General features: G+C 37.2%; 3 protein-coding genes across 3 annotated transcripts; all 3 read left to right on the top strand.

Annotated features, from left to right (window-relative positions):
• Positions 1 to 314: 314 nt before the first annotated feature.
• On the top strand, positions 315 to 1,319 carry LOC103666085 (olfactory receptor 5M3-like). The gene has a single exon (XM_008694113.2). It carries the CDS (start codon positions 315 to 317, stop codon positions 1,245 to 1,247), a length of 933 nt encoding a protein of 310 aa, XP_008692335.2. The 3' UTR covers positions 1,248 to 1,319.
• A 5,575-nt stretch (positions 1,320 to 6,894) lies between these two features.
• On the top strand, positions 6,895 to 9,933 carry LOC103666084 (olfactory receptor 5M3). The gene is made up of 2 exons (XM_008694112.1): positions 6,895 to 6,903; positions 8,998 to 9,933. The coding sequence occupies exon 2, from the start codon at positions 9,001 to 9,003 to the stop codon at positions 9,931 to 9,933; it is 933 nt and encodes a 310-aa protein (XP_008692334.1). The 5' UTR covers positions 6,895 to 6,903; positions 8,998 to 9,000.
• Positions 9,934 to 15,241: 5,308 nt separating this feature from the next.
• Positions 15,242 to 16,327, top strand: LOC103666083 (olfactory receptor 5M9). The gene has a single exon (XM_008694110.1). The coding sequence runs from the start codon at positions 15,304 to 15,306 to the stop codon at positions 16,234 to 16,236; it is 933 nt and encodes a 310-aa protein (XP_008692332.1). The 5' UTR covers positions 15,242 to 15,303; the 3' UTR covers positions 16,237 to 16,327.
• The last annotated feature ends 453 nt before the right edge of the window (positions 16,328 to 16,780 follow it).

Below are 16,780 nucleotides of genomic sequence, written 5' to 3'. Positions count from 1 at the left end.
TGAAATTTTTGTGTACGAGAATAACTATCACAAGTTCTGTTGGTATATTTCTATAATTTTATATCACTTTCCTATTTTCTTTGTAAAAATATCTCATAGAGTTACATGCATAAAAGAAAGAGATACTGCTAAGAAAAGATGTGTGAGAAAGAAAAAAAGGAAAAACCGAAAGAAAACTAGCTGAGGAATTGAAAGAGAATGGGTTAAGAAATGACATTATCCATGAAGAACGGCTATATTTGGTCTGTGTGTTTTCTGATTTCTCTTTATTTTGTTAGATAAAATGCATCTTTACCTGGATCAGATTTAAGAAAATGCTCAATTTTACTGATGTGACAGAATTTATTCTCTTGGGATTAACCAACCGTCCTGAATTACAACTCCTTTTCTTCGTGGTGTTCTTACTGGTTTACATTATCACGCTGATTGGGAACATTGGCATGATCCTATTAATCAGGATCAGTCCCCAGCTCCACAGCCCCATGTACTTTTTCCTGAGCCACTTATCCTTTGCCGATGTGTGGTTCTCCTCTAATGTCACGCCAAAGATGTTAGAAAATTTGGTAGCTGAGATCAAAACCATTTCGTACCCTGGCTGTATAGTGCAGTGCTTTTTCTTCATTGCCTTTGTCCACGTGGAGGTGTTCATCCTTGCCGTGATGGCCTTTGACAGGTACATGGCGATCGGCAACCCTCTGCTCTATAGCCGCCGAATGTCAAGGACCATCTGTATTCGGCTGATCTCTTTTCCTTACATGTATGGCTTCTTCATTAGTTTGATCTCAACACTGTGGACCCATGGTTTGTACTTCTGTGGGAACATTGAGATCAACCACTTCTACTGTGCAGACCCAGCCCTCATCAAAATGGCCTGTGCAGGAACCTTCGTCAAAGAATACACCATGCGCACACTGGCAGGTCTCAACTTCTCCTATTCCTTGCTCGTCATTATCGTCTCCTACGTATTTATCCTCATTGCCATCCTGAGGATGCGCTCAGCAGAAGGAAGAAAGAAAGCCTTTTCCACATGTGGCTCCCACTTGACAGCTGTCACTATATTTTATGGAACCCTCTTCTTCATGTATCTCAGAAGTCCAACGGAAGAGTCTGTGGAACAGGGCAAGATGGTGGCCGTGTTTTACACCACGGTAATTCCCATGTTGAATCCCATGATCTACAGTCTCAGGAACAAAGATGTAAAGGAGGCCATGAGCAAAGCAGTCAGTAGAACATTTTTGATTAAGTAGAACAGACACTTCAAATGTAGGATGAGACCCACAGTTCAACAGAAGCAGTGTAAATTGACTTTCAAATAATTCTGAGATAATTTGTCATTTATGTTTTCAATAAATAGACAAAGAAAACATGATTGAGACAGGAGTGAGGGCGCAAGGGTAAGGGAAGCATATTGTCCACCAGACTCTCTGGGTCTATGAGATCTGAGATGAGAAGATGTGTGGGCATAGGGTCCATTCTTTCCCTTTCACACACTGTCCAATTTGGTGGTTTCTTTTGTGATGGGGAATGTTTGTTCATGGCTTCTCAATATCTCACAAATCACTGTTTGAGTATGGTCTTAAAAGAACTGTAATGGTCTCTTTTTGCACCTAGAATGGGTATTGGTTTGAGATTATAGGTTATTATTTTTAAACGCTTCAATTTCAATATAATTTCACCATGAGGCATTGTTGTAATTGGAGACAACATCCCTGACAATCAGATGTTTTAGTAGACTATGCTATAAAATCTATGTAACCATGGTAATTGATGTAACTGTATACTGGATGAGTGTTTGCATTTTAAATATTTGATAATTACTTCAATAAACTTTATTTGTCTGTGAACATACTTGGTATCCTATGGTATCCCTTTAAGATCCATTTTATGCCTTTGGTTACAATGACTATCAGAAGGTGCTAACACAATCTCAGTGATGTTTTAGAATTTGGGACGTGTTTCCATAAATATATTGCAACAAGTTACATTTAGAAAATTTGGGGAAGATGTAGAGATAGATTTACTCTGTCGTTTTTTCTTTTTTCCTTTATGTTTTTTAAAATAGCACAATTGGGTTTGGTTGCAGTAAGAAACTTGTGGGACCTTTTTTTTTTTATTTTAATGTTTTTTTTTTTATTATATTATGTGAGTCACCATACAGTACATCCCTGGTTTCTGATGTAAAGTTCGATGATTCATTAGTTGCGTATAACACCCAGTGCACCATGCAATACGTGCCCTCCTTACTACCCATCACCAGTCTATCCCATTCCCCCACCCCTCTCCCCTCTGAAGCCCTCATTTTGTTTCTCATAGTCCATAGTCTCTCATGCTTCATTCTCCCTTCTGATTACCCCCCTACCTTTATCCTTTTCTTCCCCTACCGATCTTCCTAGTTCTTATGTTCCGTAGATGAGAGAAATCATATGATAATTGTCTTTCTCTGCTTGACTTATTTCAGTTAGCATTATCTCCTCCAGTGCCGTCCATGTTGCAGCAAATGTTGAGAACTCGTTCTTTCTGATGGCTGAGTAATATTCCATTGTATATATGGACCACAGCTTCTTAATCCAGTCATCTGTTGAAGGGCATCTCGGCTCCTTCCACGATTTGGCTATTGTGGACAATGCTGCTATGAACATTGGGGGGCTTATGGCCCTTCTTTTCATTAGGTCTGTATCTTTGGGGTAAATACCCAGTAGTGCAATGGCTGGGTCATAGGGTAGCTCAATTTTTAACTTTTTAAGGGACCTCCACACTGTTTTCCAGAGTGACTGTACCAACTTTATTCCCACCAACAATGTAGGAGGGATTTCCCTTTCTCCACATCCTCTCCAGCAATTGTTGTTTCTTGCCTTGTCAATTTTTGCCACCTTTTATGTTTCTAGCACTTGCCTATGTATCTTGTCATACGTTTCATATCAGACTTCCAAGTGAACACATCATCATTCATATACAACACATGATCTATCATTTTTTTTAGAATACTATTGCCTCAGCTTCAAAAATGCTTTTATTTGAGAGATAAAGATTTCAAGGCATGAAGAGCTAAACGTGATTGAAAATGTACAAAATCTATTATCTTTTATATGCATGCACATCTATGCATATGTGTTACACAAGTATACATGTTTATGTATATTTGTGTGTTCTGTGTGTATGTGTGTTTCAGAGTAGTTAACTTGATTGCACTTTTCAGGAGTTCTTAGATAGGAATTTTCTTTAGGATCCAACTAGTTGTCACATAAAATAACCACGATGGTCATATGGTTTATAATATTATATGTCATAATATAATGGGCTGTCTTATATTACGACATTATTTCCACTTTCACTACATTTAATTTTTACTGCATACCTCTCCAACAGCACAACTCCATTCTCTACATAGCTATACCTGGGCACACACTGTAAAACTTAGTCTACTAATAGTTAGAACATTTCCTCATTACTAAAATTCAAATATACTTCAGTGCTAGTGAAGCCAAACATTACAACATATTGCTTAGGCATTTGAATTATTTCAAATCATTTTTGCTTCATTTTATCTATTTTTCTGTTGTGGAATTAATTCATATATTTTTTGCACTGAAGCAAATATTTTTCTAATAACTATCTGTTTTAAGAATGTGATCTCACTGTACATTAAGTTCCATGAGAGAAGAAACCATTTCTGTCTGGATCATCCCTGTAATAGCAGTATTATAAACTCTGTACATAGAAGCACTTACTAAATATTTGTTAATTAGATGAATGGACTGGCTATTTTATATGTCGTATCTTTGGTTTAACACTTGTTGTTCATCTTCTAATTTAGTTTAGAAGAGTGTTTTTAAAACATACTTGCATTTTAAATAAGTATGTTGTCACATACTTATATTTTCAATAAGTGTGTAGTCAAGTCAACTGAACTCTGTATTGTGAGTTTCTTCATCAGTGTTGTGATAAAGAGATCCTTTTTCAAATGTGGAGTGGTAGAGTATATTATGTTGTCCCCACATCCAATCTTCTCTTCTCTTTTACTGAAACATAAAACAAAACCCAAAGACTAGATGTGTTTCTCAGGTGTCCTTGCATATTCTGTGGTCAGAGGTCTGAGGTCTCTCTCGGGGTGCGTGGGTGGAAGTGTGTATCATGTGTCCAATTCTCTCCGTAACAGTCTCCCATGAGACACTGTCTATTACTTTTTAGTTCTTGTTCACTCATCAGATACAAACAAAAGTCTATGAGGCCCAGGCGATGGTGTGGAGTCATAGGAAAAAGTTCCAGCTCATTCAATCACTGAAAGGAAGATCTCCCAGTAATATCTGCATTAGTTTGTTACATGAATCAGAAATAAATTTCTAGTATGCTAAGCCACCAAGGTCCCAGATTGTTATGACTACTAGTATTATATTAACCAATATGAACAGACTTCATAACCATTTATACCGAAAATGCATACATATTTAAAATATTTACACTTAATTTAAACCACTCAGAATTTATTTCTGTGGATGGTCTGAATCTAGAAACTAACATTAATTTTCACAAAACTTTAACTACCACTATGCAGTTACTAATCTCTCTATCCCCCTAATTATAAATACCAGTAATATTATACATAAATTTGCTTTTTTTTCTTTCGCTCTATTTCTTAGCATTCTAACTGCTATTTAATCAGTCAGTTCACTCATTCATTTAACAAGTATTAGCTGAATGTCTATTATATACCAGGCACTGTTTTAGGTATTTGTTATCAATGAACCAAACAGAAAAAGAAATCCTTGGTCTCATGAGGCTTATATTCCAAGGGTGTGAACATATAAACAATGATCATATAATACAAGTGAATCATATAATATATTAGTGATTGTATGGCAAAATCTGAAAAAAATTGTTGTAGGATAATAGGAGGGTCCCTGACTTAGGCGTGAGAATGAGTGTAAATTTTATTGAGAAGGTGACAGTAAGCAAACACTTCATGAGGCTGGTCTAGATAGTAGCTATGCAGGCATGTGTGTGTGTGTGGGGGGGGGTAGTGCTCTAGGCACAAGAAACAACTAGTGAAAAGGGCTCACAATGCAAATATTCAAGGAATATTTCAAGGACAAGTTGGAAGCCATTGCTGCTAGAGCCCAGGATAATGAGAAAAGTAATAGAATACGAGATGAGAGGCATAATAGGGTCTTAGCATAAGCAATATGAACTAAGTTGTATGAAATACAGGGGAAGAGATTATTAATTTTACATAAGGACCCTCAAGGAAATGTTTAAAAGGAAAGTAAGTTTTTCATGACCCATATAAGTAGATAATTGCATTAAGTAATCTTTGTGATCTGGAGAGGACTCTAATGAGAATAATAAAAACTCACTCTTGCTCTGTGCAAGTTGTGTTATCTGGATTTCTCCGTGCTAAATGAGTGGTTGTCACGGCTTCTTATACTGAGAACCACCTTTTAACATATACCCTGAGTAATCACATGAGGCTTTTTAGTGTCTTGTAGAGGCTGCCCTTAAAAATTTAACCTAACACAATATTTAGGGGGATAAAAAAGTAATTAACTTGCCATTGAGAGAAATTCTGGGTCAGAGGTAGGTTACTGTTTACGATGTAGGCCCAAGACTTTTGTGGATAGAAAACCTTTGGTCCTAGGTAGCAAAATTAGGCTCTCAAGTAGCAGTTACTCTCAAGATCCACACAGAGCTGTAACTTAGACATGGTTACTCAACACTCCTCAATGCCAAAGTATGGTTGCACGGTCTGCCTGGAGCTTCTCTATTCTGAGAAATATATAAGTGATAGTTAGATATGTGCCTCTCTTAGCTGTATAGTTCACCTATTGAAAATATGATCATTTCACCATTTTCTTGGGTCAACAAATATTTCCTGCATAGCTATCATGTGCCCAGTATAGCTATATGTCCTGCATAGGGCCATGAACAAGGCAACTGCTTTACTGACAATCTTCTTGCAATGGGAGAAGAAGAATGGATTTGGGGGAAACCAGCAATTCCTCCACTGATCTCAATAAGCAGAAATAGGCTCTTGTTGCAGGAACTGAAGTGGGGCCATATGAGTATAAAGCAGCAGTCAGGCCAGAAGAGGGAATAACCTGGAGGGCATACATTGCCAGGCACTCAAGTAAAGTGATCAAATGCATGTATCACTGAAATACCCACATTTTCTGGCTATACAAAGAACATACTTTTGTTCCTTCAAGTTCATAAAGACTGTGATAAAATATACTCTTTAGAACATATATACCAGTCATAGAGTAGAAATGAGAGTCGTTCTGGGTCAGTTGTTGAGATTTTGATCTGCACGATTAATAGCCTCTTTCGGGCAATAGGATGAGATGAGAAGCCATACAAACTCTGGAATCAAAGTCTGCAATCAGGAATCTAGTCCCTGATTCATTAGAAGTGTGACCTTGAGCAAGTCACTGAAACTCTCTGAGGTCTAATTTCTTGTCCGTAAAAGAGATATAATAATAGTGATCTCGGGAGGTAGTTACGAGCATTAAGTTAAATTAGCATGTGCAAATGCAATATATGTTTTATTGTAGCTATTATTAAATTTGTCATGTTCCTTCTTTATAAAATGGAGATTTGAAGCAGATATATTTTTCCTGCTCTGATATGCCACAGTGTTCGTTGTAGGGAATGATGCTACTTGTTTCATCTTTCACTGGAAAAGCCCAGGAGCACAGAGCGAGGATGCAGAACACGAGATTGCGTCGTGCAGATTGACACCATCACCCAGTTGAGCGTGATGCAAACCCAGAGCAAACTGTGTTATCTGATCCCAGAACACATTCAAAATAACTTGAGTTTGGGGAAAAGGCAAATTGTGCAAATCGGCTATAAAAAACAAAAAACAATTCAACAGTGGACTCTTCCTCTAGAGAGGTAATTGCCCCCAGGGTCCTTTGTAGGCACAGCTTCTTAATTGGTTCTTCTCCTTCCCTTTTTTTTTTTTTTTTTTTTTTCAGTTTTTGTTTGTTTTCCGAAGGCAAACATTTAAAGGAAACTTCTCTTGTGGATTTCCTGGCTCTCTTTTGCCTGGTATACATTCTTAACATCTCTTATGTAGCATTTGTTTTCACTTCTGCATTCTTACTGGGAATATTTCTCTTCATTCTCAGGTTGGTATAAAAATAGATCTATCTGGATCTGTGAGATTAAATTTGCATCTTGGATTTTATATTCTCTCTTTTTTTTTTAAAGATTTTATTTGTTTATTTGAGAGAGAAAGAGCACGATCGAGAGAGAGCTAGCTAGCACAAGCAGGGAGAGCAGCAGAGGAGAAGCAGGGAGCCCAAAGCAGGGCTGGATCCCAGGATCCTGGGATCATGACCCCAGCAGAAGGCAGCTGCCCAACGGCTGAGACACTCAGGTGCCCCTATCATCTCTTATTGTTTAAAATTACCATTAATTATCCATACACGATATCTGTGTATGAAGGAGTCTATTTGTGCGCGTAGAGGAGACAGAAAAATGGGAAGGAGGGAGGAAAGAGACAGAGAGATACAAAGAGAGATATTTTCTATAGAGATTTGATTATTTGATTATTATAAACTAGTAATGGAAGCTATAATTTCCAGGAGTGCATTTAGTAATAATTATGCCCTGTGTATTTATTATCTGTGAATATGTAATAAATCTTTTCATACTCATAGTTAAACAATGAAATGAGTATTACTATTACTGTTACATCATATTAAGGCATAGAGAAATGAAAGATAAAGCAAAGCAAATATAAAAACAGCCCAAATTTATGTCATGGAGTCAGAATTCAACCAAAGTCTGACGACAGAGATGGGATTCTTACCTGGAATACTGAATATTTCCTCATGCCTGGTCTTAGTGGGGGGAAAGTCTGTATTTATTGCTATAATTTGAAATATGGAGTGTGACGATAGGGGAATCTCCATAACGTACTAGTCAATAATATTTAGATTATAATTATATGCCAAAGAGTCCGCACCCAGGGAATATGTATAAATGTATGAATGCATATAAGTAGTCCACCCCTTTATACCTGGCTTTGATGACAATTGTGATCAGTTTGTCCCTCTTCAATTTAAATGGGTACAAGCATGAGAGTAGATTAAAAATAATATTTTCTCGGGGCGCCTGGGTGGCACAGCGGTTAAGAATCTGCCTTCGGCTCAGGGCGTGATCCCGGCGTTATGGGATCAAGCCCCACATCAGGCTCCTCTGCTGTGAGCCTGCTTCTTCCTCTCCCACTCCCCCTGCTGTGTTCCCTCTCTCGCTGGCTATCTCTGTCTCTGTCAAATAAATAAATAAAATCTTTAAAAATAATAATAATAATATTTTCTCTAACACTTAGGGCTGGTAAATTATTTGATTAAGTGTCTTCCATCCCTAATCATGGAGAATATGCTTATAATGAAAAAATGATGAGGTAAAAAATTATTTTTGCATTGGCTTGAAAAGAGAACTATGACCCTTCAAAATATCTTGAAATACGAAACCTCCAAACATGCCAGTATTGGACAGAAGAGACATTTAAGAAATAGTCCTGGAGGGGCGTGTGGGTAGTTCAGTCTGTTAAGTGCCTCAGGTCTGGAACTCAGGGTCCTGGGATCAAGCCCCACATTGGGCTCCATGCTTGGTGGTGAGTCTGCTTGAGATTTTCTTTCTCCTTCTCCCCCTCCCTCCACTCAGGCTCTCTGAAATAAGTAAAAAAGTCTTAAAAATATAACCAGTCTTGAAGTTTGGCTAAGTACAACACTTAGCCTAGTACTAGCATGTTTCAATCACAGTATCTGGTATAACTGTTATGTGCTACGGCATCTCAGAGAGCCTCTGACAGCAAGTGCTCAGGAAAGATGTGCTGTAAGAACAGCAAAATGCAGTCATAGATAGGGAATAAGAAAGATTAAATAGGCATGGATAAATATATAAATGAATAAATAAACAATACCTCCTTTTAAAATTTATTTCCTCCTAGTTACCACTGACATTTCTAACCCACGTTGACTTAGAATTGAGAAAATGCTCAATTTCACCGAGGTGACAGAGTTTATTCTTTTGGGACTGACCAGTCATCAGGAATGGCAAGTCCTCTTCTTCATCATTTTTCTCGTGGTCTATATTGTCACCGTGGTGGGCAATATTGGCATGATCGTGTTAATTAAGGTCAGTCCACAGCTTAACAGCCCCATGTACTTTTTTCTCAGTCATTTGTCATTTGTGGATGTGTGGTTTTCTTCCAACGTGACCCCCAAAATGCTGGAAAATCTGTTATCCGAGACAAAAACTATTTCTTATGCCGGCTGTCTGGTACAGTGTTTCTTCTTCATCGCCCTCGTCCACGTGGAAGTTTTCATTCTGGCTGTGATGGCCTTTGATAGGTACATGGCAATTGGGAAACCTCTGCTGTACAGCAGCAAAATGTCTCGGGCTGTGTGTGTGCGACTGATTTCTTTCCCTTACATCTATGGTTTTCTGACTAGTCTGGCCGCAACGCTGTGGACATATGGCTTGTCCTTCTGTGGGAATATTGAGATCAACCACTTCTATTGTGCGGACCCACCTCTCATCAAAATGGCGTGCGCTGGGACCTCTGTAAAAGAATATACCATGATCATACTTGCAGGCATTAATTTCACATATTCTCTGACAGTGGTGACCATTTCTTATCTGTTCATTCTCATTGCCATTCTGCGGATGCACTCAGCGGAAGGGAGGCGGAAGGCCTTTTCCACCTGTGGGTCCCACTTGACAGCTGTCGTCATATTTTATGGGACTCTCATATTCATGTATCTCAGACGTCCCACAGAGGAGTCCGTGGAGCAGGGGAAAATGGTGGCTGTGTTTTATACCACAGTGATCCCCATGCTGAATCCCATGATCTACAGTCTGAGGAACAAGGATGTGAAAGAAGCCATGAAAAAAGTGATCAGCAGAACGTGTGTAACAAAATAAAATAAAATTCAGTGAATATTGTCGTCTGTGTTTCATAAGCGTTTGTCAACAGATTGTGGTTCAGCATATCCCTTAAAGACTTTTTACAAAACCTAAAGACTTTGTGCGTTAAAAATAAAAAAGAGAAAGACTCAAATCCAGGGGGAAAAGGATATAAATTGGCACTATTGATGTGAGTAGTGAGGATTAATTAAAATTTAAGAAATCAATTAATTGAAAAGTTTATTTGAGCCAAAGTTTGCCTGTACAGTAATTGAAATTGTTCAAATATGTAGCTGAAATGAAAGATTTTATTTTTCTTATTAAAAAATGCAATGGATGACTATGGAAACTAGTTATCAATTTGTCTATTTAGAGAGTAAACTGGAGCAGAAAAAAACTATTTCATTTAGTTTTCTAGTATGACAATATAAAAATGGTGGTCTTTCTAATGGTTGTGAGATTTTGTGGAAATAAATGCTTTTTCTTCAATATGAAGGGTGGGTCTTTTCAGAGACTACTACATTGAAAATAGCTATCCTCTTGTATGTCATCCCTTTTCAACGTTTTTATTGTTCAAGAGAGATTCGACATGGTATGTGTATCTCTCTTACAGATTCCAGTAACTGCCATATTTAAATGCCAAGGTGGCCATTGACCACTGAACTTCTCCCTTGTCCTTGCCAAAGTATCTTCAGTTGGACTGAAAAGTGTGTAGAATCAGCAAATGGATATGTAATTTTGAAAGCACAGCTCTCTTGAATCCACTTAATAGATAAATTGGTATTCATGTGGAATAGTTTGCACATCTCTGACTACGATATGGTAGTTACGTATTTTAATTTTTTTTATTTGAAAGACAAAATATTTAGGGTGCTCTGTTTGTTGCTAATGATAACATGGTCCACCACTCTCATACCTCATTTCATGAAATGCAAGCATAAGGAACTACTTTAAAACTTGGACTTCTTGAAGTCTCTATATAAATATATATGTATACATACATCAATAACCCGCCGTTCTGGTGTAGAAAATACATAAGTACAGCAGTGTAACACACAGACTTAAATTACACACTTAAGTAATTACAAATTTGTCTGCAAAGATGTAAATATAAAATGACATTGATATGAGGATAAACATTCTTTGTCCATTTTTGAGTTTTCATTTTCTTTAAGGGGAACCAGAAATGCATATGAACTCATTTCCACACACATACACATATATCACTGGCAACATTTTAAAGCTATTTGCATTTAAACAAACTGCTAATTTAGATTAAATTATAATACTGTATCACTACGCCTATAGTTTCAAAACGTAAACCCCCCTAAAAACTTTAAGGTCTACCTCAATGTTACTTTGGGGGTTAGTTTAAAGTAACTTCGTCAGGACAACTGTTTATTCCCCATTTGTTGGAGAACTCTTGCTATGCCAATTAGTTGCTGATTACTAATACATTTCAAAGCATGGTTTTAAAGCATTTAAATATTACACAGTCTGTTAGCAGGTGGATTTGGGTCTCTGATATCTCTCTCTCTTTCTCCCCCCAAATGAAAAGCTATCCCTATTTACTTTTTTGAGAGTTAGTTCAGTGTTCCATGAAGAGTGAGGACATCATGTTCCTGGTTTGAGTTTCCAAATTTCAAATTAATTTGTGGGTCGCCTTGGATAAATCATTTTTTATTATTCATCCAGTTAACTTCTAGTTTGTAGTCACTACTCTCCAAGGTCTGTCCAAGCTCATAATTTCTATGAATCTAACTTTAGTAGAGCTTAAAGCAATTTTGCCATTTGTTGAGAATTTGGGATATTTTTGTGAAATACTTTGAAAAATAAATCTTACTGTTACACTTATTTCTACATCTGTCACATTCATTATATTTAAGCATCTCCAACATAAAGTGCATTTCTCTCTCCTTGTCATGATGCAAACCAAGAATATTTTCTCAAGATGCATAACTGCTAAGTGTGAATGAAAGAAGGCAGGACTCATGTAAAGAGGGGAGAGATGACATCATGTTATCAAGAATTTTGATTTCTTAATTTTACTATAAGGGTTACCCTCCTCATTAACAGTCCTTGACTTCTCCTACCCCTGAGACATTTCTGGTGTTTCAATCATTATTCCTTTCATAATTACCTGGGTAGTTTCTTGGGGGAGATGTTCTTAATGACCTCAGTGTTCCAAATTCTATTATAAATAGTGAGAATTGTCATCTGATGCTCTCCTCTGCTGAAGGTAGGTCTGCAAATTGTACACTCTTTGCAACACAGATTAATGCAGTCAAATCTTTTCATTTTTACCCATATTTTGAAGATAAGACTGAAACTTTATTTGTAGACTTACTTGTTATCACAGTGATTTATATTATATGATATTACTGGGAAATATTCTTTCTGTATCCATTCAAAACGTCCTGAGAATGAGCTCATTACAATGAAGATTTATAAAATTTTATCCTTGTTTGTTACCCTTTACACTCTTCTCTGCAAATAGCATTGATTTTCACACTGTTGTTTTAAAATAGATGTGAATGGAGTTGAGGATATTGTATCAGTGGTAATGAACGGGCCAGTAATTGTACCTATATTGTTTTTCTTTATGGGAAATTCCTGAAAGGTTAATAAAAATATATGTATTTTTGAAATTATACATTCTATCTTCTCAATTGCACTTATGCAATAAATTAGCTCTACCCCAGAACTCACTTGGTCATCCGATCCCAGATCTAAACTTTGAGGGGGAGGGAGAAGCAATGGTCTACTACCTCTGTAGTTTAGCCTGCTCGAGGGTTGTGCCAAGTTCTCTAGTTCATCTGGGATGGACTGTTAAAAGGAGAATGTTGTCTTAGAGGATAATCAAAGTAAAATTTAAATGTAAAAAAATAGGATAGTAGAATAGGTCATCAAAGAGGCAGCAATATAAGGTCATTAAGGGTACAATACTGGAGTTAAATTAATTGGTTTGCATCCTAATCTGGTCAATTAGCACTTGTCTGGCCAGGGAGACCTACTTCGTCCCAGTGCTTTGGTTTCCTCACTGCAAAGTGATGACGCTAATAGAATCCGTTTCATAGGAACACTGCAAGCAAAAGGCTCAGAGAACACTCAGTAAAGGTTAGCTATTCTTATTGATGTTATAAAGCTGAAACTGTTGTCACCAGAAAAATCTGTCTTAGTCTCTTTTTAATGTTAGAATATTATAATGTATTCCATAAAGCTGAACTAGAAATCACAACACTTTTTAAAAAAAATCATAACTTTACACGCTACATCTAAGCTAGGCAACTTAAAGAGGTCCCAAGATGAATGAGACAAACTCTGCTACCACAGAACTAAGCATTATGTATAGAGAAAAAGAAACGCACACTCATGCAGGGACTAAAACAAAATTGGAGAAATAGTATTAGTTTATGTTTTAAGATACCTTGATGCTTTCTATTTTTTATATTTAACAAATATGTTTATATTGTTTTATGCTTAACACAGTAAAGTAGTGCCATTAACCCAAGTCAACTCTGTGAACTGCAGAATCATGGGTTCATCATTGGGGTCAAGAGTTCTTACATAGGGAAATCCGTGACCTTAGCTCTCTTCCCCAATCAGACTGCAGCTATCATCTGATTCAGTATGCTCACACTTGAGCCAAAAGATGAGTTACAACCATAGAAATCTATAGTAATGGGTCACTTAGATCAGAATTAAAACTTTGGTGACTATTATGTTAGGTGACCAATTAATAGCATATTTAATTCTACCATTAAACATTTTCAGGGTAAGAAAATAGTTCATAAAGATTAATTCACATCCTGAATTCATCCTGCTTCTAAGTGCAGGGGGCCATGATATAATCACAGAGCTCATACTTTTTTTTTTTTTTAACTATATAAAGGGATGTCTCTAGCAACACTCTTTTTCACCATGCCAAGCTAATATTTCTCCTTCTGAGCTTTTGCATTTCATGCCATTTATCCTTCATATTTCTACACAGCTTATTGTTTCTCACCAACTCAGCAGTCCCCTCCTCAGAGAAATATTTGATCATTCTGTCTGTACCCTTCCTCCTCTTATTTCTTATCTTCTAAGAATGCTGTAGTTTTGTCACTGTAGGTCCACTCCCTAAAGTATCTCATTTGTACATTTGTGTATTGCTTACTCTTTTCAATGAGAATAGAGTATGATGCAAACCAGAATCTTGTACATCTTGTTCACTCTCAGATTTCCAGAATTTAGAATACTGCCAGATATAGGGGCACCTGGGTGGCTCAGTCAGTTAAGCGTCTGATGCTTGATTTCAGCTCAGGTCATGATTTCAGGGCTGTGGTATCGAGCTCCGTGTTGGGCTCTGTGCTGGGCTTAGAGCCTGCTTGGGATTCTCTGTCTGTCTCTCTCTCCCACCCCTCTCTCCCTCTCTTAAAAAACAAAACAAAACAAAAGAACTTCTAGATATAACAAATATATCTGCCATAATATTGGCTTCGATGTTTGTAAATCAATTAAGGTAAACAATTATAAACCAAGGCCCATTTTTGAGAGTAATAGTCCCTTCAAACACTATTATTATGGGGAGTTCAAATTTCCAAGATGGTGTTAATCCTACATATATGTCCTTAAGAACTTATGGCAAGTTTTTACTTCTTGAGAGAAGTAAGCTGGAAAAGTGTAGTAAATGGGGAAAATATTGTTTGGGAACCTGTTCCTTGAGAGAATATTAAATGTGAATATGATAAGAAGGTGTAGAATTGATTGGTTCTGAAAACCAGTGGAATCGGAAATAACCTATCACCTAAACTTTACTTCAGGATATATACTTGTTGACATAATTTTGATAGTGGGTGCAGCAATCAGACAAGCATAATGTTTAGTTAAATAAAATAAAATATGACTAGGAATTTCATATGTTGAAGGCATATGATAGCATATGGTAGGGCAAATATGTCAATAGCTAGATTGTAACATCAACGTGTAAGTCCATAAATTGGAAAGAATTTAGCCATTCCCTGACAATTTTCAGTTCGCTTGAATCATATTTGTGCCTTGAGATTTTTAACTTTAGTGTAATAATCTAGCAAAATGTAAATGTTCAATTTTTATAATACATCATAGCAGTGTATGTAGTTGTCTATCTTACCAATAAAGAACTAATAAATATTGGTGGTAACTACCTACCTATAAGCCCTACTAAAGGAAACAATGAGCCTACATATTCTAATCTTGGACATGGTGCAAAATTGCACTGATTTTTCAATGATTTCAATTAGAATAAAGATAAATGTAGCTTGAAAGTTTCAAGAATAAAACAGACCCATTCCTGGTTTTTTTTTTTTTTTTTTTTTTTTTTTTTTTCATTTCTCTGTAGGTACTACAGACTGGCTCTATGTTAAGGCAATGCCAAATTTCACGGACGTGACGGAATTTATTCTTCTGGGCTTGACCAGCCGTCAGGAGTTTCAGGTCCTCTTTTTTGTGGTATTCCTGGTAGTTTACACGATCACTCTGTTCGGGAACGTTGGTATGATCATTTTGATCCGCATCAGTCCTCAGCTTCAGAGCCCCATGTACTTTTTCTTGAGTCATTTGTCTTTTGTGGATGTGTGGTTCTCTTCCAATGTCACCCCCAAAATGCTGGAAAACTTATTATCAGAGACGAAAACCATTTCCTATGTGGGGTGTTTGGTGCAGTGCTACTTTTTCATTGCCCTCGTGCATGTGGAGGTCTATATCTTGGCAGTGATGGCTTTTGATCGCTACATGGCCATCTGCAACCCTTTGCTTTATGGCAGTAAAATGTCCAGGGCTGTCTGTGTTCGGCTTATCTCTGTGCCTTATGTCTACGGGTTCTCTGTTAGTCTAATATGTACACTATGGACATACGGCTTATACTTCTGTGGAAACTTCGAAATCAACCACTTCTACTGTGCAGACCCTCCCCTCATCAAGATTGCCTGTGGGGGGGTCCACATCAAAGAATACACGATGATTGTCATTGCTGGGATTAACTTCACATATTCTCTCTCTGTGGTCCTCATCTCCTACACTCTCATTGTAGTCGCCGTACTACGCATGCGCTCTGCTGATGGCAGGAGGAAGGCATTCTCCACATGTGGGTCTCACTTGACAGCCGTGACCATGTTTTATGGGACTCTCATATTCATGTATCTCAGGCGGCCCACTGAAGAGTCTGTGGAGCAGGGGAAAATGGCGGCTGTGTTTTATACCACAGTGATCCCCATGCTGAATCCCATGATCTACAGCCTGAGGAACAAGGATGTGAAAGAGGCCGTCAACAAAGCAATTGCCAAGGCAAACTTGGGGCAGTGAAACTGCAGTAAATATTTTTGCGTATGTTGCTACCTATTATAAATGTCCAGGCATAAAAGTCTTCACACAACAAGGATTTTCTAAAGGCAACTCTTACGTACAATAAAAGGTCCGATCTAACACAGTGATGGTTTACCTCAGGAATGGACTCCAATTGTTAAAACTGCTTTATTCTAGATACACAACCATATCATCAAAACAGACACATTAATGTCATTCACAGTGTAGATAAAATTGTAAGTGTAGTCATTGGAGGAACTCATAAATAACTCTATATAAATAAATGTTAATTAAAGGTACCTTTGGTAGAGTTGAACATGATTTTCTAGGGTATTTTCTCCATAGGCATGCTCCTCCACCTAGGTTTCATATGAAATTTTTAATTTCATAAGAAAAAGAGTAAGAATTCATGCATTTTTCATGACCTTCAGTATGTCAATGCTCCCTGCTTAACCAAAAAAGTATTCTGTAATGTTTATATACACATGGACTTCTGAAAATGGGATTGTATTCAGAATCTTCAACCTATGTCTCAGTACAATTA

Source organism: Ursus maritimus, unplaced genomic scaffold, assembly GCF_017311325.1.
Source record: "Ursus maritimus isolate PB19 unplaced genomic scaffold, ASM1731132v1 scaffold_23, whole genome shotgun sequence".
Taxonomy (NCBI): domain Eukaryota; kingdom Metazoa; phylum Chordata; class Mammalia; order Carnivora; family Ursidae; genus Ursus; species Ursus maritimus.
The sequence above is the reverse complement of the archived record's forward strand: the minus strand, read 5'-3'. Positions and strand labels throughout refer to the sequence as shown.

What these genes read in the sequence shown, in the direction of transcription:
- LOC103666085 (XM_008694113.2), top strand. Translation starts at nt 315, where the DNA reads ATGCTCAATTTTACTGATGTGACAGAATTTATTCTCTTGGGATTAACC.
- LOC103666084 (XM_008694112.1), top strand. Translation starts at nt 9,001, where the DNA reads ATGCTCAATTTCACCGAGGTGACAGAGTTTATTCTTTTGGGACTGACC.
- LOC103666083 (XM_008694110.1), top strand. Translation starts at nt 15,304, where the DNA reads ATGCCAAATTTCACGGACGTGACGGAATTTATTCTTCTGGGCTTGACC.